The sequence below is a fragment of the Zonotrichia albicollis genome, chromosome 13 (assembly GCF_047830755.1).
Source record: "Zonotrichia albicollis isolate bZonAlb1 chromosome 13, bZonAlb1.hap1, whole genome shotgun sequence".
NCBI classification, from domain to species: Eukaryota; Metazoa; Chordata; class Aves; order Passeriformes; family Passerellidae; genus Zonotrichia; species Zonotrichia albicollis.
The window spans coordinates 17,385,468-17,411,961 of record NC_133831.1 but is presented as its reverse complement, the minus strand read 5'-3'; the positions used below and the strand labels follow the sequence as shown (position 1 = coordinate 17,411,961).

The 26,494-nt window shown below is 39.9% G+C and overlaps 1 protein-coding gene across 1 annotated transcript in view; it reads left to right on the top strand.

The window, feature by feature from the left end:
* The first annotated feature begins 390 nt into the window (after nucleotides 1–390).
* The window catches only part of URI1 (URI1 prefoldin like chaperone), a 40,764-nt gene continuing 14,660 nt past the window's right edge, over nucleotides 391–26,494 (top strand). Inside the window, exons 1-4 of the mRNA XM_005490074.4 lie at nucleotides 391–524; nucleotides 11,688–11,722; nucleotides 15,649–15,727; nucleotides 18,022–18,157. Coding sequence (XP_005490131.2) covers nucleotides 450–524; nucleotides 11,688–11,722; nucleotides 15,649–15,727; nucleotides 18,022–18,157 — 325 coding nt within the window. The 5' untranslated portion in view covers nucleotides 391–449. The remainder of the gene's footprint in view (nucleotides 525–11,687; nucleotides 11,723–15,648; nucleotides 15,728–18,021; nucleotides 18,158–26,494) is intronic.

The following is a 26,494-nucleotide window of genomic DNA, read 5'->3' as shown; positions in this document are numbered from 1 at the left end:
GGAGCCCCGGGGGTGCCGGAGCCCGGCGCGGGGGCCGGGCCGGGCCGGGCAGGGGGTGTGGAGCGCCCGCCTCTCGCGGCTCGCAGCCGGGTGCCTCCCGCGGGCCGCGGGCGCGTACCCAGAGTGCAGCAGGCGGGCGGCGCGGCCGGACCCAGCGCCGGCACCCACGGCCGGCTCTCCCCCGGCGCGGCGGGAGCCGGGCCCAGGCGGCAGCGGCGGCGCGGCCCAGAATGCGACACTGAGATGCTTCTTCCCCCGGCAGCGGCGGCGCCCCGGGCCCAGGCGGCGGCGGCCCCCGCGTGGATGCGGCTCTGGAGCCGGCGCTTCGCCCTGCACAAACATTTCTATAGGACTCATTCGCCCTGCTGAGGAGATCGGCCCAGACCGGCCGCTTTCCCTCCCCTCCCTTTCCCCGCTGCCCCGGAGACCGCCGGCGCGGCCCGGCCCGCATGGAGGCCCCCGGCGGCGGCGCCTCGCCGCTGAGCCCCGCGCTCGTGGGGCGGCTCCGGCAGGAGCACGAGAAGGTAAAGGGGGCACCGGGGCCGGGCCGGGGGGCGCGGGGGGCCAGGGCCGGGCCCGGGGGGACCGGGGCGGGGAGGGCACGTGGCCGCGTGACGTCACGGGCGGCGGGCCAGGCGGGCCGGGGCAGCCAGAGACCCCCGGGCTGAGGACGCGGTCCTTGGGACATAGCCCCGGGACACAACCCTTTGGGACACAGGGGACATAGCCCCGGGACACAGCCCCCGAGACACAGCCCCCGGGACACCGCGGGGAGCGAGCTCGGGAGGCAGCAGGAGGGAAGGCCCTGCCCGCGCCCCGGTGCTGCCCCAGGCTGCCGTGGTTAGCAGCGCCCATGAACGCGTGTTTTGATCCTTTACACGAACGCGTGTTTTTATCCTCTGCACGCCTCTCCATGAACGCGTGTTTTTGTCCTCACACGCCTCTCCGTGATTTTTCGGGCCTCCGGGACAGTCACGCCTACAAAACCTCCCGGCCGTGTCTGTGACCTGCGTCATGCCGGGGCCAGCGTGCTCCTGGGCCAGCTTGAGGAGACCGTGGGTCAAAACTTAGTTGTTCGAGTCTTGCCTTAGGAGTCATTGGTTGTATTTGAAATGGGTTTCAAAGAACCATTTTTTTCTGCAGAAATTGTTCCCAAGAGTTCACCTGAGACCATAGCACAAAACTCAGGATACTTTTTCGTGTAGATTACACTCATGACCTAACTCAAGTGGGTCCTGAAAACCTAAGGAGCGCGATTTGGGGCTTGTAGATTCCAGCCTCGCAGTGACCTCCGTGTGGGTGCAGGAGTCACTGGAAATAACTTGTGGTCATGTGCAGGGTGTTGTTGACACAAGTACAGTCTGCGGACCTTTCACTTTTTCTGCTCATGCGATTAAGAATTTTTTAAGCAGATGGTAAGATGCACGTTAGAGTTTCTCAGTTATAATGGAAGATTTTATCTCCAGCCTGTATTTATTTTGTCACGTGCTGGTTTAGTTGAGAAAAAGTGAGTAACACCTGTGGGGTATAAAAATGTGGCTTGTCTGGAATATTGTGTGCACAAATGTGTTTACTTTTGAATACCCCTTAGATCATTACTAAAAGACCTGTGTAGCCATCTGACCATTAATGTGGATGAACAGTGAGAGGGTCTGCTGGAATCCTCTGCATCATCTGCCCTTCACGGATTGGAACCCATCCTGCCAATAACTGGTGATAGGAACTTGCCTGCTTGGGCTCCTTCAGGGAATTTTCAGGGTGGTGGAATCTGGTGAAGAATAATTTCCCTGGTACATTGGTGTCAGGCCTAATGTGTAAGCACACGTCTGCCATAGCCACAGAGAATTATTCCCAGTTCATGGTAAGACCCCTCTGTAAGCAAGTTTAAGACTCTTCTTAAACAGATCTGCTCCAGTGGAAAAGAGGCCCAGGAGACCATTAATTAAGCCTCTGTTAGGCTGATGTACCAAAGTTATATTTTATCATAGGGAAACTTTACATAATTTCTGCAAATTGGCTGAAAAAAAATGGAACACTTCAGCTTCAATATGAAATTATACTAAAGAACTACATATCTTGGTTACAATGGAGTGTCGTGATGAAGATATAGTAGACTTTCCCTCTATGCAATGAATATATATAATTGGATTACAACGGTATTTCCAGTTACAAAAATATTGTATTTTAAGATGGAGGAGGTCTTTTCATTTCTGCTGCCTCTTCTTAGAGATCTGTATTTTTCCCACAGAACCACTGAAGTTGAAGGCTCCTGCTTTGTCTCAGCACAAAGATGAAGGAGAATTAGTTGCCCAGTACTTAAGTAAACTAGTAATTGTAGTGTGAGGATCATGGAAAATAGTGAAGTTACTTAGCCAGAACAATATCTCTATATACTGGCAGGCAAATACATTTCTTTTAATTACTGGGATGTTGTGCTGTCCCAGTGATGCTTGATTAAGTCCAAGGAAACCTATTTATTCCCATTAATGTGAGGGCAACCTCTAGTGAAATCATGGAATACAGCAGTACCTATCTTCAGCATTAAAGATAATATTGGAATTGTGGTTGGTTATTTTAACACCCAGGCCATTGCACAACGCTGGTTCAGCTATAGGTTTGAGCTTTTAAGTGCTAAAGAGCTGACCTGGAGAAATTGTGAGCTGAGGCTTCCTTTCTGCTTAAAAATACTGAAAGAAAAGGATGTCCATGACTTTCTGTCTTTAATCAGATAGAAGCTGCAACTTCTAGGTTTAGGACCCCTGGTGAAAAGTAATTTTAATTCTTGTTTAGGACTGCTTGCCTGTTGGACAGATTTCATCTTGTTAATTTGTGGTGATAGTAAGACCAAACTGTTAAAAGCAATTTTCAGTGCTCCTACTAAAGGCACTTTGTATAAAAACATGACTTAGAATGTGTATCTTGGGGATAAATTATAGAAGAATATCTAGTAATTTTCATGATAAAGACCATCATTGGAAGCACAATGCCTGCATAAAGTTTTGAATATTTCTGTAAGAAGAGTATAATGTATGTGTCATGGATTACTTGTAAAAGCAATATATGTTAGCTGAAAATACTGCAGTAAATCTATTGCAAGTTAGTAGAGGAATTGTAAAATGAATATTTAAATAGGAGGTTTCTCCTGCTATAGGCCCTGCGTTTAAACATAATATTTGATATACATTTATTCCTGCAATCAGGTGGGTTGGGATTACTAACTGATGGGAAGTTGACAAGTCAGATGTGTATGATTTGGAAAGACTTGTGTAGACAGTGAATTTGCAGTGGGATGATAGGTTCTGTAGTTCCTGAGCAGTGCAATGACAGTACGTGTAATGGGAGACATTACAGAGCCAATTAGACCCAAGAGACTTTTGCAGAGTGCAGACACAGGCATGGAGAATCTAAAGGATTCCACTATTAGATGGCAGTATGATTTTTTTTTTGTATTGCACTGACAAACACACTTTTTTATTTTCCTTTTATAAAAATTAGGACAAGAAAGTGACTCTCCTGTCACTCACCATGACAGCAAAGCACAATTAGATTGAGTGCAGCTCTTACTGGAACTCATTGGCCATTGTGCATTATGACATATTCTTAATTTTTATGAATTTAAATGGTAGAGCTGTACAATCTTTAATTTCCAAATGATTTTCAAGATCCTGAGTACTTAAAGTCTTTTGACAGTTAAAAAAACTTGTAGGTGGGTTATGGATAAGCAAATCACAGAATCCTAAGCTTACACTCCTTTAAATTGTTTCCTCTTCTACATGATTTACTTCTGGGGCTGCCTGCTTCTGTTTGTCTTTTCCAAGTAATATCTGTGCTGTGAAATCAGCAACTGGGCAGTTTTAGAGCTGTTCCTGCAGTCTGAAAAGGAGCAGTGAAGCAGAGCAGGGTCTTGTTCACTTGATGCTGCTCAGGAGCCACTGGAGATCAGGAAGTGCTTGCCTGCACTCTCAGATGAGACTCAGATGTGCTTCCCAGTGCAGTGTCTCCCATGGTCTGCTCTTTTTCCAACCTGAGTCCAAGTTCACACAATCCAGAGAATGCCTGGGTGTGAGCCACCAGTGCAGCAGGACTTCATTTTGCACAATAATTTTGAGAAAAGGGAACAGAGTTTCTAAAGCTTGGTTTGATGTGCTCCTTTTAAAAGAACCTGTGTGAAGCTTTATTTGCCCTGTTCCTTTTAAAAAGGTACCTGGACAATTACCCTTTTGGAAATTGTGGTGGCATACACTCCACCCTGTCCCTGGTTCCAGTAATGTTTTTTCAGGTGCTGCATTCAAGTAAAAGGGCTAATTCAGTCATGATCTGGAAGCTTTTTGTGGAATACTTATTGTTCCTCCAGTGTTAATTGATCATCACTTTTACTTTTTTAGTCAATATTTGTCCATGTTCTTATTAGTATGAGTTAAATACTCACAAGTTTATATAGTGCCAAGAGCTGTGAAATAAATTAACAGATCTTCAGTAAGTTTTTAAATGGTAACTGTAGGAGATTTGACAAAAGAGTTTAAAGAGCTTTGCCTTTATTCTGAAGAGGGCAAGTCTGTGTTCAACCTCATTGGTAGCTAAAATGTGTAGATGAGATTTTATGCACAAAATTGAAGTGTTACTGAATTGTGCTGCTCTTACAGCTGTCTGCAGAGGCTGTGAGCAGATGCAGTGACCAGGGTGCCATTTGGGAATGGTGTTCAGTGGCTTTGCAGTTCTCCATTCCATAGGTTCAGCTCGTAGCCTGTCTTCTCAGGTCTGTTTGGATGCTCCTTGTCTCAAGTACTTCTTTCATCCTTTGAGGTTGTGAAATCATCCTTTGTTTTAGTCTGAGCCTCCAGTGTTGCAGGTGGATCTGCTGGCTCATGGCTTACCTCTTTTTGCTCTCACAGCAGCAGGAACACTAAGGCTCTGTGTTTGTTTGGTTGCATTGGGACACTGCTGCACTGTGCAGGTGCTCCTTTTGTAGTTCTCCTGTCTGTTAGCACAGGCTGCAGCACAGGAGCAGCAGTCTCAGACCCTTGCTCAAAATTTTCATTAATGGTTTTGTGAGTTGTGCAGCTGACTTACATTTGAACAACTTGTTAATCTTTTTGTGTGTACTTTTTTCAGTTCTTTAGCAGTTTTAGGGTGGCACGTTTGTGACAGTGCTTAGTGAACTGGGCTGGGATCCAGCTTAAAACCAAACTTTATTGTTGACCTTTTTGCCCCTTTTTCTTCCTCCCTCTTTCCTGGACTATTTTTCATCCAGTGTGGATCCCTGATGTGGTTACAAATGCCTGTCAGCAGATCGTGTCAGCTTTGGGAGGATGAGGCAGTGGAGCTGAGTGGCAGGAGCCAGGGAGGGATGATGCTGAGTTTACTCAGGACTGTGGCTGAAAGCTGAACCACAGCCTGCAGCTATGTCTGTGAGGCAGGTGTCACAGCTCATGGCAATTTTAAGCCAGTTATGCTTAGGTTTTGCTAGCAGCATAGTTTTTGTACTATAAACTCCATCAGAGCTTGCAAAACCTGCTTGAGATGTTGGGCTGCTTAGAGCATGGGAGTTCTGTGCCTGTGCTTGCCTGCTGCTCTCTGTGTACCTGAGCAAGCCTGGCTGTGGTGGAGCCACACAGATACATTTCCCTGACCTCAGCTGAAATACTAACTTTGGAGTTCTTATCTTGTCTCAGGATGAAGTTACAGGACGTGGACACTGGCCTGCTGCCAGTGAAGGATGAGACCTTACTCTGGGTGCCTTGCTTGCCCCACTTCAGGTGGTTTGGAGTTAGTGGAACTAAACTCAGCAGGTTTATTGTTGTGTAGAATTTTTGAACTCCCCAAAATAATTTAAGTCAGAACTTAGTACTTACTTATTGATAAATAATAGTTATGTACTACTTTTTCTGCAAAACTGCAAGACCCACAGGTGTATACACAATTAACAGAAAAATAGTAGATCTCTCTTGTTTTCTTGTAAAGAAAAGTAAAAATCGTGGCTATATTTCTAAGTAAGATTTTTTACTTTAGGAAAAAATGTTTGCCATGATTCAGATTTCTTTTCTCTCTTTTCCTGCAGTATTCTTCCCAAACACATTCCTTCAAAAGGCAAAAGTTGCCACCCAAAGGGGGTTTTATGTTAATAATTTGTTGGAATGTAGCATTTTTGAGTAATATGATTTAATAAATGAATATGAGAACTCAGAAGTGCTTCCTTTTGCATTAGATCATACAGTGTGCCAACAGACTGAAGAATTTTTAATAGTTTTATTTCATTTTTTGATTGAAAATGGGGCTCTAGGAAAAACAATTGTACAAATGTTAATTCTGTCTTTCTCCATCAGTGATTGCTGTGTTCTAGGCAAGTACTGTGTAGTTTCCTAGAGGAAAAAATGAAAATTCATTTTAAATGTTTATTTTTTCCTGTAGCTTGTTACATCCTTGTTACCAAGAGATGATTAAATATTTGACCACCCATTAGTGTTCTGTAATGTAAAGTGGTATGTGAACTGGTAATTTCATGGGTAAAATTGTAGTGTTTGGGGGTACAACAGGGAAATCTCATGCATGAGTTGCATGGCAGAGAGGGTTTTGATACTGCAAACATTTCTAGATGGAGGCAGCTCATGTGCATGTATGAACCACAGTAAATACTTGAATGTGGAATATTTAGCATCTAGAGCTGTGCAGAGTTGGAGTCACCTGGAGGAAGTCAGTAATGGAAATGATGTTTGATTTACCATGAGCCTTGCAAACATGGATCTGCATTTCAGGAAACCAGCATACACTGGTGGAAGGTTCTGAACAACAGGACCTAGATTGAAACAGAGATATTTTTACAATCCCAAATGGCAGGGACAGTCTCCTGAAGGCAAGTCATTGGTTTTAGACTTTATTAGACCCTTACTTTAATTACCACCTCATTACTTGCTTTGCTTCTACAAAAAGTATTCCATACTGTCATTTTTCCCTAAGTAACTGGAAATGTGATTGAAAGGGATGTTTAAAGTGAGACTAATTCAAGATTAAATAGTCACAAATTATATTATTGCTACATGTAAACAAATTACTTGCATATCTGATTTTATTCAGATTACTTTTCAAGTGGTAAATAATGCTTTATCACTTATATAGTGCTCTTACATCTTTAGAGTGCTTTTCTCACATTAATTAATCATCATTAAACACTCTGAGGTGGGTAGGTTAATACTATTATCCCCATTTTGCAGATGAAGAAATGTAGACTGAGAGGTTGTGATTTGCTCAAGGCCATATAGAAGAAACAGAATCAGAGCTGGGATTAGATCTGTGTCCCCAGCTTCTAATTTCAGAAGATCAGCCAGATTGTCAGCCACAGTTCTGAAGCAAAGTGCTCAAGTGTGCATGTGGAACCAGCAGACGTTTGTTTGGCCTAACTTGCAACTTGTTTAAAGGGAAACTTTGCTTTTGTGCTGTGCTTCACATTTCCACCTTCATACTTGCAAGTGTGGAAGTGGCCTCTCATTCATCTAGGATCTCTTCCTAATCTGATGCAACATTTTTATTTTCATCATTTTCATTGAATTTAACTTCCATCTCAGAAACTTAAAAGTTTCTAATTCTCTGGACTTGAACATAGCTGCACAACTCACATAGAGCAGGTTCAGCATTGGTGCCCCACACTGCCTGCAGGTGATACCAGGACCAGCTCTGTTACTTAAAATTTTCACAAGCTGAGACTTAAATAAGGTTCTGACTTGGCAGCTTGTTTTATTGCTGTTCAGAAGGGATGAGGGAGAATTATCCTCTGTGTGCTGAACCCAGCACCTCTGTAGGCAGTGCTGAGCTGCTCAGTAGGGAGAAACATTCACTTGCTTGTTCCCCACCCTGGAGAAGTACCTCAATAAAGCAGTGTAGTCTGGGAATGGAGAGCAGAAGAGACCTCTTTGTGCCACCACTTTGTTAATCAGAAGCACCAGAGAGAATTACATTCAGCTGTTAGTAATGGGAGCACCTGCAGAAGTAACAGATCAGGAAAAAATAAGGTGCAGGAAGGAAGTGCCCTTGTACAGGCGGGTGAAAACCTGCTGGGGTGGTGTGGGATAGGTTGGAGACCCATGGCACATACAGGTAAGGATCTGCTTTGTGCTGCAGCATCCTTTTCACCTGTGCTCATTGCCAGGGAAGTGTTGGAAGTGACTCCAGAGCCTGGCTGCTGAGTTAGGAGCTCTGGCTTCCCCTGCCGGCCCTGAGCAGAGTCAGTGGTTGTAACTCAGCCTGCAGAATCAGTGCACTGCTTTTTCAAAGTGCTGCTCACTTGAATTCATGGAGGAGATTTTGAACTCTTTGAATACAAGATGATGGAGAAGGTAGTGTGTAAATAGATAGGGAAGGGAGGATGTGTTGCAGAGAGAAGCAATTCCCTGTCTTTGCTCAGCTGCTGAAGTCCTTGGCTGGATGAGGAGCTGCTGGGGGTGGTTTGGAGTCATTAGCCTGCAGTCTGCCCTGGGATCACACTGCTGAGCTGGAGCTGGGGACACCTGGGGACACCTGGGACGTGAGCACAGCTCTAAAGCTGATCCTCGCGCTCTGCTTGTGACACCTACAAACGAGGGATTCCCTAAAAGCAGCAACACAGGCAGCCCCAGAAATAGCTCAGGCACGTAGCAGTGAGAGCAGAGCAAGCACATCATCTGCTGCAAGGTTTGGTTTAATCCAGCAGGAATTTGTGCCTCCCCTGTCCCCAGGGGCTGCAGTGGAGCTCCCAGGTGTGGTTCTGGTGGGTCAGGGGCTTGAGAAGCACTGCATTTTAACAACTGGCTATTGGTTAAAGGGAAGGAAACAAGATACTTGCCTGTTTGCTTTCTTTTAAGACTATGGAATATGTTTTCTGACAGTGGATCCTGTTCTAATAACCAGACCCATGATTAGGTAATGTTAAGTCTGCTGCAAGAGTAGTTTAATAAATATTTTAGTATGCAGATAAGCCACTGATAACCATGTGCATTCACAAACTCATACATTTTTATGCCTAAAAGGGGAGAATTCAGAGTTTGTTGATACTGCTTCCCTATGATGCCTTAAAAGTAAGGCATACTTGGTGGCACTAGCTGTCCAGGTAAATTGAACTCAAGTGGATAAACAAGCAGATCATTTATTTTATTTACCCTAAAAGGGTTTTTCATTCTTTAATTGTAACTCTGGATATAAATTATGTGTGGAAGATAGACTAATGATTTTCCTGTGTTTGATTAAAGGCAAAAAATCAAAGATTTGTTTATATATTTATCTATTTGTTTCTTTGCTTTGATAAGACCAGTTGTTATCCAAACAGTGAGAATGACCTAATAAAGGTCATATGCATAATTGATCTCCATCTGTTTTTCAATATTTATTCTCTCTATTCTTTAATAGACTTCAGTTCCAGAAGTGCAGCCTGCAACATTTTTAAGGTGGTATATTTTGGCACTTCTGTAAAAGGTCTCATTTTATGCTGGCCACTGAAATGAAAAGGTTTGCTGTTGGTTCCACCCTTTGGTATCCCTTCAAGAGAGATTATATCAAAGAAGAAGAATTAAATTAAAATTGATTGGTGTTATTGATTTTTCTCTTTTTTATTTATTTTTTTAAGGGGGATAAAGGGTGATGGAAACAGCATATGCCCCTATGGTGTTTTGCTGATGGACTGTTTCTTAAAAACATAAAAAGCATATGTGCCCAATTTACATATTTACTAATTAAAAAAGCTTCCTGGAAACATTAAGTAGACTATCTTCTGCAACCTTTAACATTGTGGCTAATGGATATAGCCTGGAAATTTTCATAGAAGGTCCTCTAAATAATGTAAATGATTATGAATATGTAACTAGTTAATATGCAGCTACGAAAGGATTATCATGTAGAGGTTAATGAACATGCTGCTCTTATGGTTTGCAGGGCTTTTCTTTTTGTGCTTTCAGCTCACTTCATGCATGGAAAGTCATGTATTGGGAATGGAAAGCTTCCTGTCTTTTCCATCTTCATCTGTAATGGGGCAATTAAATGGAAACTTTCTTAAAGGATTTCATAAACATTCTTGTATGCTAAATTATGTTGTGTACTTCACATTCACTGCCAAATGTGAAAGGATGAAGGATGTGGATAGAATAGGCTTGGACTCCTCAACTTGTTAGTGAGGGGCTCCAGTGTGCCTTGGCTTTGTTACCAGACAATTTATGTCTCCTGCAGAAACTTTACTCTTAAAATGGGCTTCATATTAACAGTATGAATTCGATTTCTGGCTTGATGTCCTGTACAAGTCTGTGTATTTACTCTCAAGCTTAAAAATAGTTGCCTTGCACATTAAGGAAGATATTTTGCTAGGCATTTGATTTGTAGGAGTTTAAAGCAAATGATAAATTTAAACTTGGCTTATGTGGGATGAGCTACCTGGCTGACTTTCCTGATGGATTATGAAATAACATAACCACAAATGTAAAGCTGATCCTTTTCATTTAAGAACTTTGCTCTGTTTAAAGAATTATTAGCTCACAAAGTAGTCCCTTTTTTTTTTTTTATTCCTGCATGAGTAGGAAGTGCAGGGTCTGAGATCTGTTGTGCAAAAGCTGCACATATGCTAACTGAAAAAAAAAAAAGTCTTTCATTCTGTTGTTTGGGGAAAAAAAAAAAGAATTATCTGCTCCAGTGATTTCAGTGGTACTTGAATGTATGTTATTGTTTTCTCTGCAAATTTTCTCATTAATTGCTTTCGAATGTTAGCATTATTTTGGCTATAGGAAAAACGAAATTTGTAAAAAAAAATCTAGAAAATGCTTGTATTGAGAAGCTGTCTAGACATATTTAACTGCCTCGTGGCTTCATTGCATTTCATATAATTGAATGAAATTGTTTGTGTTGTATTTTTGGTAACTATTATTCAGAGATCAGAATATGTTTTGAAAGACAAAATCTCCATGTAATTGTGGCAGAGAAGGTCACAGGTTTCAGTATCCTGCCTGTTTGCTATATATAGTCTAAAAATTGCAGTTAAAAAAGATAAAAGTATTTAATTTAACAGTGTTAATTAAGACCTTTATTTTGTTAAGAGCTTTATTTTGTAAATTCTTTTGTATCTCTTTGGAAAGCCTGTGGCATAAGGGAGTAAGTGAAATACCTTTTTTGACACCCAGAAAGAAGAGAAGCCAGCAGCCCATCATGGTGTCAAATGCCTATGTATTTACACAGCACAAAGTTAATTTGGGCTTTTTCAAGCTAAAGTGGCCAGTGGAGACATTTGTTGATGTACTGATAGAGGAAAAATGTTTTTGGTGCTGTGAGATTCATTTGTTCTGCTTTTTAATGACTGAGTATGGGAGTTACATTGATGTCTTGTTATAATTTATGTTGTTTTCTTATTCTGCAAACATGTAACACTGAAAATAGATCGGCAGATTGCACAAACTGCTACTTATCTCAGATCCTGTGTCACCTAATAGTTATGGAGCAGGTATTGTACCGAAATAAGAAGTGAAAAGCTGTGATTTTTTCCTGTGGTTATCACTCTGCATTAGCCTGTGATAAAGTGTGCTGCTTAAGAACGACCATTCACACGCCTTTGCCCTGACAAATAAAAATGTGGATGGAGGCAGCACCAAATCTGTAAAGCTCCTGTTCTAGTTTCTGATGCATTGACATTGCAGCTGTGTGCTTAGCTTTGTTTTTTCACGAGTAGTTATCTGTTTTAATGACAGGTGGTCACTGGCTGCCAAGAAAAAATCCAGCACTGGTAAGTAAAAAAAGTCTACATGTCTAAAATACTGATGAGTAACCTAGTTATGTTTGAGTAAAGTATTGCTGTTTATTCTGATGGGAGTCAAATCCTGCTAGCATGTTTTGGGGATTAGAGTTAGTGATAGCTCAGAATTGTTGCAATGTACTCTCCTTAAAATATATTTATTTCTCACTGATACAATTAAATTACAAATACAGTGAGCCTCAGTGTTTATACTTCTGCCTTAAAAACCTATCTCATCTGTCATTTTGCCCAAGTAACCTCGTTGGATGAATGCTTAATCTGCCTGAATGGTGACAAGGTGCTCCCAGGGTAGAATTATTGTTGTTTTCTAACTATGGAGCAAGTAGGGAAATTCCACTTGTGCTGAAACAATGTGGAAAGTAATGTTTCTCTGATACTCCCCCCCCCAAGTAAAGTGCATGCTAAAGCTTAGTTTTTAATACTTAAAATAAATGGTTTGTTATATTAAAAAAATTATCTCTGGGCATTTTTTTCTCAGTTGGCAATCTATGGTTAATAGAAAACATACCTAGTAAATAATAGTTTTGTATGGCATCTGAGGAAAATGTACATTTAATGGTGAATGAAATCTTATATTATGAGTTACTGTGAGATATAACAGTTGATCTTACAGATATCAAATTACGATATATCCATGCTGTGTTTACCATGATTTTACTGAGAGAACAACAGGAGCTGTCTTGATTATTGTCTGCAGGGTTATTGCAGAATCACAGCAACTGCCCCTTTAGTGGTGAGATTAAACCTTTGGTTATACACCATCAAGCATATAATATTTTAAATTTATTTTAAGAGGCTTTTTCTTCATGCCTGAAAGATCTCCAAGCAAATAATTTATATTTAGTGTGTATCAAATGTTTTTAGTTTAAATGCACATAGGCTGCAAGTGCTGGATAAGAGGAAAAAAATCAAGGCAATCTATACACATCATCATATTAAATTCTGACTATTGGCTCGCAAAAATAATCTAAAACTAATATGTTTCATTTATGTTTAAAATTCAGAGGCTGCATTAATTTTCAATAAGGGAAATATTGAAGTGCCTACTGGTGCTGCTGTGGTGAAGGCAGGCAGAACATCTCCAGCAGTTTCTCAGGAGCTTTGCAGTGTCTGTGCCTGCTGGCTCCCATGTGAAATTCTGCATGTGCATTCTTCCACTCAGACACAGGACATTTCAGAAATAAACTATTGGCAGAAAGCTGCAAAATTTGAACAGATTTTTGAGCGTTTAGAAAATTGTGACAATTATTTTCCTTTTTACAAGGGCTGAGGTTTGTGGAGTGCCCTGGGAGTGTTGGTGTTGGAAGGAGGAGTTGCTCCTGTGCTTGCTTTTATGCAAACTCTGGCAATGACCCCATGAACTTGGGGGTTTTGGCCACAGAACCCCTAATGAAAAAAATAACTTACTGATTTATTTTATATAGAAAAGCAGTTTTTGTAGCATCCATACAATCTTTATTTCATAAAAAAAATTTTAAAATTTAGTACTCTTATTTAGATCTTGATTGTGCAAGAGCTGAGTGCTTTTGTTTCAACTGAATAATTTGCTCATGTAAGACCTTTAAGTAGTCAGTGACACAGAAGGATGTTGAATAGAATTGGGTGAATAACAATAGGGTCTTAAAATGCTCAGCTTCAGTATATTTCCATTAAATTATTTTCCATTTTTCAGTGCACTTTTTGAAGTATATTTCTAAAGCCATGAATCCAGTAATGGGTTGGGTGTGGGATTAGTAGCTAGACATGCATTTCCCCTTCCAGGGACATGTTCAGAGCTGGAGTTCAGTATTCCTCCTCCCTGTTCCCTTTGGTTCTTCATTGCTCCTTGTAGCACTGGCACACCCCAGTGCTTGTGAAAGCATCAGCCATACATGAAGAGAGAGCTTCCTTCCTGAAGTAATGCTGTTTGAGGCCAATTATTTAAAATGATCAATTTAAATTTCCTTTATCTGCATGGCCCAGTTCAGGATGTGACCCCACTTTTAGAGATTGCCATGGTGGAGGTTTGCTCAGCAAAGGGCAGCAGTCCCAGTACAAAAAGCAGGATGCTTTGCTTCTACAGTAGCACAGCTTCTGTGGCAAGTGATTTCTCCTGGCCCTGATCAGATTATTCAGTTACACACAGCAGTCAGACCTTAGTGTCTTCTTTTCAGGTTAATGAAGAAATGTTGAGTGACTTTCAGCCATGAAATGATGGAAATGTTTAATCCTGCTGTGAGGGGGGGATTTTCATGCCAGGCTCTTCCCACGGAGTCTTCTCCTGCACTTGAGACATGTGCCAGGCCTTGTTTTTCAGTGGCTGCTTGGAGTCCATTTCTCAAATCCTGTTCTCCTGAGGCGAAGGCTGGGTTCTGTAAATAGCATTAAATAATTGATTGTTATTGTTGACACCAAGTTTTCATTATATTCCTTCCTCCCCCAAAACATCTCAGTGCATTTTGCTAAGATTCATGAGTTTGTCCTTCTTCTTTGAAGGAAGTGAATTATGTTTTCACTCTTATGTGGGCAAGGGACAGAAAGACTTGCCTAAAATGTCTGGGAGAAATCTGCTGTCAGAGCAAAGCAGCAGCAAGCATCTTTTGTAAATCAGTTCTGTGGAATATGGTTTTAATGTCCAAGTGGCATAAAAACCCAAATTCTTTTTTTCAGGATGAGTTCAACAACTTAAAATAGGTATAAAGTAGGGTGGTTACACCAGAGTTCAACTGTGAAGCAAATGAGTCAAACATAAGAGTATCAGATAATTTTTCAAAATGAATGCTGAAAAAGATTTCACTCTGCTTATGAATCTAAGAAAATCAATAGTAATATTTTGAGAGTTGTGTTATCAACTGTGACATTCATTTTTCAGCACATTTATAGATTGCTTTCCTGAATCATCCTCAGAAAACCTGTAATTTGCATCTTGGGTCAGCATTGTTAAGTGTGCTGCTCTGTGCTTTCAGTTGCCTTTTATTGCAGAATTTACTACCATATATATGTTTATTGTTTTGAAAGTACAAGTAAACAATATCATCAAAGCTGACATTTATATGCCAGCTACTTCATGCAGGAGCTGATTTCTGACCATCTTTAGAATGGCAGGGGTCCATTAAAAGACTTTTTTCAGACAAATTTAAGTATTTAAGAATGCATTTACAAAAAAAGGCTTTTTTAGAGGGGGCGTAGTTGCTTTTGCACACAGTAAAATCCCTGCAGCCACTGAAACACTGTTTGTTGCAAAGTCCTGTGGAAAGCCAGGTGTCTGCCAAGGGAATGAATTCCTTGTCCCAGTTCACCAAACCATTTCTCTCCTGGGTAGCAACATGTAGCATGAACCTTATTTACAGTTTAGGTGGAGAAGTATCAGAAGGGATGCTTGAAGATGTGACACAATCCTGGTGGTTGAGCCATCTTTCAGGAGTGTTGACTCTTAATAGGAATACAAAGTTAATGGGAAAATCAGAATTAATTAAAATTTTGCTCATTTATGTCAGTGTATGAGCTCTGTATTACAAATGATAATTTGAAGAATTTGCCTCTTAAAAAGCATAAACTGGATTTTCAGTTCTTTTTCTAAATATTGGTAGTGTTATAACTCAGGCTTGAGCATGGAGTGAGATACTCCAAATCCTAGTGAAAGAATTGCTTCTTTGCACCATGAAAAATTCCAATTCTGAACAAGACATGCACAATCTAAAATAATCATTTACCTATCTTAATACACATTATTAGAAAATAATCTAGCTATTATGTTTGTCATCCCATGTCTTTTAGAAATGAGTTATTAATCTGTCAGCTGTATGTGTTAGAGTAAAACAGTTCATTTCTCTGTAGTTTTGTTGTTTTTTGATTTAGTAGCAGAAAACCATTAACTCTTTAGCTGTGAAATTGAACCAGTTTGAATTTGTCAACAGGAAGAAGGTGGAGAGTGATTATGAGGCTCTTCAGGAGCGACTGCAGACATTGCCTGACAAGTTGTCCTACGATGTCATGGTATGTACATGGCAGAGGTCACACAGGAAAATGGGCTAAAACTGTTCAACCTGGGCTGCCTGCACTGGGGGTGAGGTGTTAGTCAGGTTGCAGTACTTAATAATGTTACATTTGTTATGATAATAGTTAAACCTTTGCTTTTGTTTCTTTCTCTTTTCTTTGAAATCCGTTATAAATTACAGTGTTACTGACAACTGAAAGCTGATGACATAAATGCTTAACACAAAACCTGACATGTTTGATATGTAAATCTATTGTATAGAAAACGATAATTATGACTGAATTATGGTACTTAGTCATTTCCTGAGAAGCAAGTGGCTGTAGTATTTCCTGATTCATGGAAATAAACCCTAGAACATTGATTTTTACATAAAAAGGTGCTGCTAATTTTTGTTCCACCAATCTTCCCATTGACATAGCAATCTTTTCTGGTGCTCTGAATCTTCCCTAACAACTGCACAGCTCCCTGTGTAAAATTTGCCCTGTTGGCTTGCACTCACTAAAATTTTGAACAAATTGGCTTCTCTTTCTCTTTTTTTGTCTTCCTTTCTCAAGTTCAACTCAAGATACATCCTTGAAGCCAGGGAAGTTGTACTGCACATAACTGAGTGGCTGATTTCAGCACTCAGTGCCTGACTGTCTTCCTTGGGAGCCTGGCTTAGATACAGAGTTGGGTTTTTAGTCAGACAATTTGGAGTACATTTCGTCATGTGGGAAAAGGGAGGGTTTCCCATTGCTGTGCTGGTGATACAGCTCTGGTTTTGTGTAGAGTCCATTTCTCATGTGTATATGCATGGCCACATGATGTGAGACATAAAGATTGTGTTGTTTCAGAGCATAGAAACACTTTAAAGAAAGCTAGATAGTGCTTATTCTTAGTTGAAGCAGCAATGTTAACTCACATCTGTTACTTTAAATGTATAGAAACAGTTCCTATCCTGTTAGCCAAATATTTTCATATGCTTTTAATTTTGCTTAATTTTGCTTTCATCATTTTGGGGGAAGAGTGAACAGGCAGCTCGTGCAGTCTGCTACTTTAAAACCAAGTCAGGGAGGGCACATGTGTAGGAAAAGCACATTGTGCATAGTCTTAGAGTCAGGGTCCTGCCTGCTGGAGCGCTGTTTCCAGCACTGGGATATGGAACAGAGGGAACATTGCTTTCCAAGGAGATCCACTGGGCCAAGTGCTCTGCTTCAGCACAAACACAATGAGAAAGCAAGTGGCTGTGCTGAGGAACTGAGGAGGAAGGAATAAAGTAGAGGGAGCTGATAAAACCATCTGACATAGATCTCTTTTTACCCTAAAAAGAGAGAGACTTGATGTGGATGTGGACTTCATGCCACCTCCATTTTAGATGTAATTTGATTTTAGTTTCTGAATTTCTTCACGACTGAAGCCCACAGGCAGCCAGGCAGGTGGCAGTGGGCCTGGGGTCACAATGCCAGGACAGGGGACAGGGGTAGGGGTGGCCAAGGCTCCTCCTCACCCAGAGGACTTGCCCAAGCACTGCCTGTAAAATTTAGGCAGTAGAAGATGTCTTAAATCATAAACCCAGTGTCCTGGATGTTGCAATGCTTGTTCAAATGGGGGATTCACATTTTAGGAAGCGGATGTAAAGTTCTGAAATGTGATTGTCACCTGTGTCCTCCTGCCTGAAGTGTCCTGCTTTTATCTGTTGTCCTTAGCCTGGAGAGCAGTTAGAGGGTGAGGGTGCTTGTGGAGCATCCCTGGGAGGTTGAGGTTTGCAGCCTGGTGAAGGACCCAGCAGAGATTAAACACTCTGTGGTCCTGCTGGGAGCTCCAACGTCTTACACTGGAATTTCTGGGTACTTAGTATGAGCAAAACAGATTCTGAGAAGAGCAGCTCATCTTTGAGTTGATCATACCTATTTATTTCAAAAAATATTAGTAAATGTTTCAAAATAATTTAGCAAAGCTAATCTGGCTTTTATTAGGAAATGGATGCTGTCTGCATATAACTCAAATAATTTGTATTATCAAGGTTTGTATGTTCAGATGAAGTGAATTTGTTTTCCAAGTGAGCATTGAGCTGTATTATAGTTCTGTGTCACAAAACAAGTTGTCTGGTGAAATTCAGGTTTTCACATTTTGTAAGTACAGTACAAAATTCAAATGGATCTGATAATTTGAATATTTATGATGGGTTATTCACTGAATAGCTGCTATAGAATTTTTATTTTTATATAATCTGTGGTTTACTTTTTTAAAAAATTGAAGACCTGTATGACTTGCTAAGTTTTATTTTCATTAGTGATGTCTATGTCTTTGACAGGTACCTTTTGGTCCTCTTGCCTTCATGCCAGGAAAGCTTGTCCACACCAATGAGATCACTGTTCTGCTGGGGGACAACTGGTTTTCCAAATGCTCAGCAAAGCAGGCCATTGAGCTGGTTGAGCACAGGAAAAAACGTATGTATGTTTCTGAACATAATTTAATGGTTAAAATTATGTACCTTTTATTAACATATAAAATTAATGATATCTAGGCTGTTCTCTTCGCTTTTTATTTGTGAGCTCACAAACAGAAGTCCCATTCAGGTGTAATATTAGCTTAGCACCTTATGTTCCATCCTTGCTTGAGACATGATTGGATATGTCTAATTAGGAGAAGAAACCTAACTAAAAACCCCCTTTCATTTTTTTTAATGTAGCAAAGAGGAGAAGTAACCACTGCCTTGTGCTTTTGCTCTTGGTTACCTTATTCCTTATATTTTGTTACCTTGTCTTGTTTCTTAATTGTTTACTGCCTTGTCTCCTGTGTTTTGGTTGTTGTTGGTTTTTTTTGGTTTATTTGGGTTTTTGGTTTTCGTTTTGGGTTTTTTTTGGCTTTTGTTTGTTTTTGTTTTTATGGGTTTGAAATTTTTTTTGGTCATTTGGTTTTCCATTTTTTTCCCTCTCTCTGCACATACTTTGCTCCTGCTTGTTGGTTTTTATGCTTGCTGCTCAGCTGCATTTCTGCCTCCTGCCCTTGATGTTCCTGTGGTGTGATCTCCTGGATCTCCCCAGGTCCAGTGCAGTTGATCACCACCAAATTCAACTGCATAGAAACCCACACAGGGGCAGAGAGGCAATGCCTGGGTTGGTTTCCAACTCTTTGTAGCTGCTACTGAGATCTTGGCTTTGAAGAGCCAGGATCAGAGCAAGAGCTGTGCATGGTATGCTTTGGAGCTTCTTTATGATGGAAAGGAGGAGAACCTAAAATATTTGATGTAAATGGCCAGGAGGAAAAACCACAACAAAATGGAAAATTAATTGGTGCCTGTTAGCCTTTGTTGTTTGCTTCAGACAAGCATTTGAGTTGATTTTTTCATTCGGGTTTACCTATGTACTTCCCATTCCTCAGTGGGTGCTCACTGCAGCTTTGCCCTGTGTCTATCACAACTACCACAACTATTTACCCTGGATTTTTGTTTGACTGCAGCTATCCATGTTGCTGCTTGCAGCAGAATACCCTAGAGGTTCCCCATCTGAATAAGCTTCTTTTTCCAATTCTGTGCAGGTAGTATTAATGTAAAAAAACTTGAGGATTTTTTTATAAAAATTCATTTGCTGTATTACTTTAAAATACTCCTTTATGAAGAGCATTGCCAAAAGTATCTAATTTGTATTTTACCTATTATCTTTCTTAATCTGGTTCTCCTGACACAACTTTGCAATTTTCTTTCTTACTGAACTGAATCTACATTATTTATTGTGACTCTTGTGAGATCTCAGGTCCAGATCTTTTCCTTTGATCATCTGATATTTTTTCAGTGCTGCAGAATACTTTTGTCACTGTTACATTCAGTGAAATCATTTGACCTTTGCATAGTAGGTGTTTGAACATTAAGTAGTCTGCTGGGAGACACACAATAAATGCTGGATTCTTTCCTTTATGATCTTTTAAATTGCATTTAAAATACAAACTCAGAAATACTAATTTCTTTCAAAGCAAAATAGTCATTGATGCTGGATGTAAACCCTCCATTCAGCTGATAGTTCATTTCAGCTGTGTGATGGCTGCCAGTGGGAGGCTCCAAAACACTGGTATTAACTAAAAACTTTTTTTTAAGGACTGTTCTCAGTTTTAGATGGTAAAAAACATATTAGTACATACGCTTCTGAAAAAGGGTTACCTCTTTCCTGGATACACTTTTGTCCCTTAAAAAATACAACTGACTTAAACACTTTAAACCATTTTCATGCTAAATGAATGCAACTTAGAGAATATTAGAGATTTTATTAGTTTGTTCTAAGGAGAAAAGTTATGTATGTGAAAGACCTGTAGGCCATTACTGTGTAATATGAATTGGCTGCTTGTGGCACAAATTTGCAAGACTGATTTTTGGCAAGTATTAGTTTAAAGTGTCTTTTGTGTGTTTATTGCACTGCAGTTACTTTCACAGGTGTGACTTCTGTTTTTAGTGGCATTTTGGGAGCATAGTTTACAGGGTGCTGTGTATTGGGCATTATCATCACATTGAGACAATGGGATTTGATTTTTGTACATAATCTTTTTGTTTTGGACATAAATTGCAAGAGTAGGTCACACACACTGGAAAAAGAGGGCAGGCTCACTGCAGGGGATTACACTGCCAGCAGTCCCCAATGTCCTGCATGCCAGGCAAGGTCCTGACAGGGCAAAGCTTTTTTAAGCATGTGTTTAAGGCCAGTGTGTACTTAAAGGCTTTGATATATATGAATTGGGGGCTGAACAGAGAGCAAAGAGAGGCTCATGCTGAAATAAACCTGGCTGTATTTGTTGATGGTTTGTTTCTTCAGTGACCTACATTTTTTTATCCAATATTACTCTGTTTAATTTAGATGGGTGTTTTTTTCATAACTAGCTGGTCAGATCTGTTCAGATAACTGAAACAAACTTAATTAGTACAGCCCTAGTAATTCAGTGCTTTAGCAGGAGGTAGGACTGCAAGGAAATAAATAAAGGACATTTTCATTGCTCGTTTTGTCTCTTGTGTCCCATTCTGCTGAATGGTGAGGAGTGGGAGAGCATCTGCTCAGGGTTCAGGCTGTCCAGGGGGACTGACTGTCAGGTACAAAGGGGTAGGAGATTCCTAGAACAGTTTTGGGTGTTCTCCCTTGCTGGTTCTGTGAGTTTTCCTGCTAGCCTTTGGCTCATGTGTGTTGGAGACCTTTGGTCACCAGGGCTGTCCCTGCTGGCCTTGGAGCCCCCCAGTGCCTTTAGGGAATTGAATCAAAGCTCACAGGACATTTTCTTTACAGTTTGACTCCCTCTGTGCATGTTGGGTGCACACAAGAATGAAGAATGTGAATTTGCATGCTTAAGCAGCAGTAGTGCCTGATAAATCAAACAAAATCAGTGAGGATAAAGCCTTGGAAGTTAGGGGTAGCAGTAAGAGTGTACTATATATAAAAGCTTTAAATATTACTTAGTACTAATTAGGTCATCCTTTTTGTCTTAGTAGTTTTGTTAAATTTGCTTTTTAAAAGAGAATGAGTGAAAAAATGTTTGCTTCTGTGGAATAGAGAAATGCCCAGCCACAGTAGATTAATTTCTTGGTTAAAATTTATTTAATTGAAAGGAATAATTGAAGGGTGACTGTACTGAATTTTAAATGCACTTTAGCTGACATAGCTGTAGAAAGTCCTATTTTGGGGATACATTTCTGTTTGCTTAGCTTTTGATATAGATGCAAATTGTTCAGCACTGTGATTGGTTGAAATGTATTTGGTAAAATTTGGGACAGTCACTCATGTCAAATGTTACTTTTTCATCAAATATTGATCGTGTCTTCTTGAATAATATTTGAGTTGCAGTAGGTCTTTAATTTGCTGTGCATTTTTGTGACATTCTAGGTATTTAGTTAGTTCCAAAATAGTTAATAAATAGAGTGAATTTTATAGAATTGCCAAGTATATTTTTAATTGTTTTAAATTCATTGCAGTTCATTAAACCAGGTAATACAGATAATGGGAAACACTTCACACATGTGTTTGTGTGTAAAAATGTGAAGAAATAGTGAAGTAGATTAAAGGATATGCACACCAAATTCCATTAAAATAAAAGAAATTAGCTTTTTAAGTATGTCACAGTTTAGCACAACAATAATGCAATTGTACTTTTTTTCTCCTACAATTATCTTGCTTAAGGTACTTCATAATATTTCTGTTCTCCTCAAGGCAAGACTGTATTGTCTCAGAATTCAAAGAGGGAATAAAGATTCTTTTTGTGAATATGGGATTATATCTTTTACGTGTTTGTGATGATATAAATTACATTTCTTCTCTATATCAGTAATCGCATTAATTCTTTAAGATGCGAAATTTTTCATTACAATAGTCCCTGTGGTAGTTACTATAGAAAGAAATTAAATAGATTTTTCTTGTAAATATTTGTGGATTAATTCAGTATGCTAGGTATTCCAAGTGTCTAAACATTTTAAAAGGTGGGAAATTAAAGCATGCACACAGAACTAGGAGTGGTTTTATTGTGTTAAAAATTTATCAGATAAAAAAAAATCCCACTTAAAGGAGAATTGTTGAACTACTTAGCAATTGTGTCTTCAGTATATGTAAGAATACCCTTGCAGTGTCATGCTGCAAATGAATTCATGAAATGAAAATACTGATTACATTAACATACAGTATTGTGATAGTCCCCAATTGTAAATTGCAGTGTGTAACCCCTAATACAAATATTTGTGTCAATCAAAATTGACCGATAGCTCAGGATACAGGGTTTAAAAGATACCATTGTTTTAATGAGATGATCCGGGTGGATGAGGACCAGTTTGAATTTGTTCCTTATCAGCATTTCCAGAAAAAAAGGTTTTGTCTCCAAAACACATGATAGGAAGGCTTTCCATTTCCCATCTGTGAATGAGTGAAGCCTTTAGAGGTTTTAATGTTTTATCCAAGGGTAAAAATATCTTCCCTGATATTCTAAATAATGTAGCACTAACTCGTCTACTTGCAGTTTTTGGGGTTGAGAACAAAAAGTGCAGGCAGTGCTACAAAGAGATTCAGCTTTTGCTTTTCTATATTAAAAAAAAGCATTTTTCTGCTCTTTTTTTGCTCAGCAGAGAATTATGTTCCACTGTGCTTTTAAACTTTTTTTTACAATTTTTTGCGATTATCACTTCTTAGTTTGATAACCTCCCTCAGTTCCTTCCTTACCCTTGCTAAGTTCGGAGCTGATTCGATGCAGTGCTAAGTGCTCTAAATTTGCTCTGCAGTTCCCTGGAGGTGTTTGGCTTCTCACAGGACCACAGTCTGGGTATTTTAACCAGAGCACACTGGAACAAAGTAAGGAGAATAGACTCCTTTCTGTAAGTTCCATACTGTGATTCAAATAAGCCCTTACCTTTTTTATGATTCTTACTGGGCAACAGAGGAGTTGTCTGAATGCCACCCTCCTTCATTTAGGAGGAATTTAAATGTCTTCAGATAATTCTAGCAATTACATAGGTGTGTGAACCTAAAAGAGAAATGCATTGCATTTACTTAGTGTTCCTAAAGCCAAATTGCCTGTACAAATTTTTACAGAAGAAAATCCAAATGACTTTGGTTTTGGTACCAAGGGAACATGGAAAACAGAATGAAGATTGTCTTTAAAGGGTGAAAAGCTGCTGCACAAAGGGCTGGATTGCATTTTAAAGAACTGGTGCAATTGCTTTTATAAGGAATGAATTTACATGTCTTGTTGCAAGCAAAAAGAGAGCTTAAATCTATATATACAAAAAGTCATCAGGATTCTCTTTTCACTCTTAAATCCATTTCTAGAAAAATGAAGAGAAAAGAATAGAAGAACAGAGAAGGGTGTTTTGAAAAGCTTCTATTAGATCCTGCTTTCTTTTTTCTTACTTGTTTCAAGTAACCTATGATAGTTTGCTGGAAAAATATTGGCTATTGGCTAAAAAATTCTGTTGCTGATTAAATATATATTTATTGAAAATACATTCCATAAAATCTTCAGGTGATTGATTTACTTATGCAGACCCTATAAAGTAGGAAAATAATGCACTTAAAAGTTGCATAATTTCCATGGTGAGAGTATGAACTACTGAGGTTCTGCCTTCAGGTTGTACCCCCTGCTTCTCTCACTGGAAGAACTGAGCCACTGTCAGTAACTGAGGTAGGTGGTTGTTCCTGGCCTGTATCAACACTCTTTGTATAAATAACTGTGTTTAAGACTGGTTATCTTCTGCATGAGAAACTGTGTTAGGCACCAAGAAGATTTTTACTCCAAATCTCAGTTGCATACAGAATTCTTTGTTACATCTAATCTAAAATTTCTGTCCTGTCACCTATCCTCAGAGGAGATTATTTCCTGTGTTATATCCATGAGACTCCCCTGAAGACCAGGTACATTAGGCTTCAGCTTTGTTTCAGTTTGTCCTGTTTCACAAAGTCTGACTTTTCAAAATAGATCAACCTGTTCTCACTATTCTTGTCTGTTCTTACTATTTAAATCCCAGTGTAACACACAGTTTCCAGAAGTAACTAAAATAATGTCTATGATTCCCCAAATCCTTATAGACAACACTCCAAGGACATTAATGTCAAACTCAGATAATTAAAATTTGTATCCAGCCAAGCTAATTAACCCATTAAAGCCAAAATGCATAGATGAGAATTTGTGTCAGTTTGGCATTACTGCGTTGTCATGTCGTGTAAAATCTGGCTTCGCTGGACTTCATTTCAACAATATGAAATGTGTTCCCCAATTATTTTTTTTCCTCTACCAGTGAATTTGTAGCAAGCAGAGGGCTGCTTCTTAAAAATGACTGATCATGGTATAAGGAAATCCAGTCAAGTCCTTTCAGACTAATAAAGGAGCTGGGAAAGAATGATCTAAATGTAAAGAAATTTTACTGCCTGTAAATATGAAAGGCTGCTCTGCAGAGGAAATCTACTTATCATGATTTCTGGTTTGAATACCTTTTTCTTTTGGTGGTCCTGGAGAACAGTCCAAGAGGCTCTGGGGGGCTGTGGAACTGAACTATCTTTCCAAGTGGTTTAGCTGAGACATGTAAATAGGAACTACATGGGTTCACCTGAAAGCCATGTCAGACTTTGCTGAGATTATTGGATGTGACAAAGTTGGACAACAGCCTCTGGTTCAATCCGTCTTAAAAGCCTCTAAGAAGCTTAAACCACGGGGTAGTAAGAGGAGGAGACTGTGGAACCTCTCTTATTCTACCAGTATTTTATTGGGGGTCTCAATTAATAAAAACCCCTGTAGTTTGTAGTGACTTGTTCCTCGCTATTTCATATTTCAAAATTCAGTGAATTCCGTTGGAGGCTTTCAGAGTGTGCCGTGGCAAGTTCAAAACACGAGTCCCTGAGCTTGCCCTGCAGTTAGGTGCATGAGCCTTTTTCCAGGAGACCCCTTATTTGCTGAGGGCCTGGCCAAGGGCAGGTTTGTGCTTTTTTGTGCAGGAGCCTTGTTTTTCCTGTGGCAGGGGAGGTGTGAGCAGCCCAGCAGCCGGAGCGTCACGGCAATCCCAGCTGTCCTCTGTGTGCTGTGTGGCCTGGGGCAGATCGCTTAAACTGTCTGTTTCTTCATCTGTGAAATGGGAGAGAGTTATACTCACCTCCCTCGCAGGGCGCTGGGCAGATTAGTTAATGCTTGTACAGCATTTTAAAATAAAATACTGTGTAACTGTGTCCTCACCTAAAGGAGCCAGGCAGCGTGCACCCGTCTGGGAAGCAGCATCACAGCCTGGTGCTCCTGCAGTAGCATAACTTGGATGGTTGCTGAGCAATATTCAGACATGCAGGCAGGGAGTGAGACACTTGTGGTGGTGAAGAAACAGCTGGGCATCATGTTTACTATGTATGTAAGATAAAAAACCCAGGAAAATTGGTCCCAAGTATGTATATGCTTATGTATTCTGAGAATAGGTTCAAGAGCTGAAGGCATGGATGGGAGCATTTTGTAGAAAAGCTAGCACTACGTCTCTGTTATTTGGACTCTGGAAGGTGTGTTAGACACCAAAAAAGCTGTGGGTGATGTTGATGTGAATTAGCTGGTACTAATAGCTGCTCTGTCTGGTGTAGGATGGAGTCATGTAAGGGGAGCAGGACCCCGACTGCGCATGGAAGGAGCTGTGTCCTCTACTGGGTCTGTGCTGGCACTGCTCCAGACATCTCATACTTTTTTGGAAATAATATTTCATGTAGGAGGCAATGCAAATCCATGGCTTTTTTTCAGAGAACAATCTTAAACTATTTCTTACAAACAGCCTGAGGAATGGAGAATGACTGCACATTTGACACATAGCTTGCTGTGTGGTTTAAAGGCTAATGCTTTTGAAATACCCTTAAAGTCTGAGCTTTGTCTTAGTGTTCCTTGTGGGAAAGGATGGACTTTGCTTGAGTAGCCTTTTCCAAAATACATAAATTTCTTTCTAAACTATTTACTGCAAGTAATACATTTTTTAAGCAATTGTATTTGAGACAGTGTGAAATATCAACAGGGAAAAAAGCGTACAATACTAAATATTATAAAACTGTGAGAGTAATCTCACACTCTTGGTGGTAGTTGTGTTTTGTGTTGACTGTTTCATGCATAATTCCCTCTCCTGTGTGTGTGGAGGGGAGGAGGGATAAGAATCTGTTTGTAGAAGTGAGTCAATAAGTAGGTTTAATTTTTAAGTACAAGTACAAACTCATTTTGTCTTGATTAGATGCATTTTGTAATAATTTTGTGGTTATTATTATATTCTTACACATCCTTATCTGAAAGGCCTGTCATTATAAGAAATGCAATCTCTGAAACAT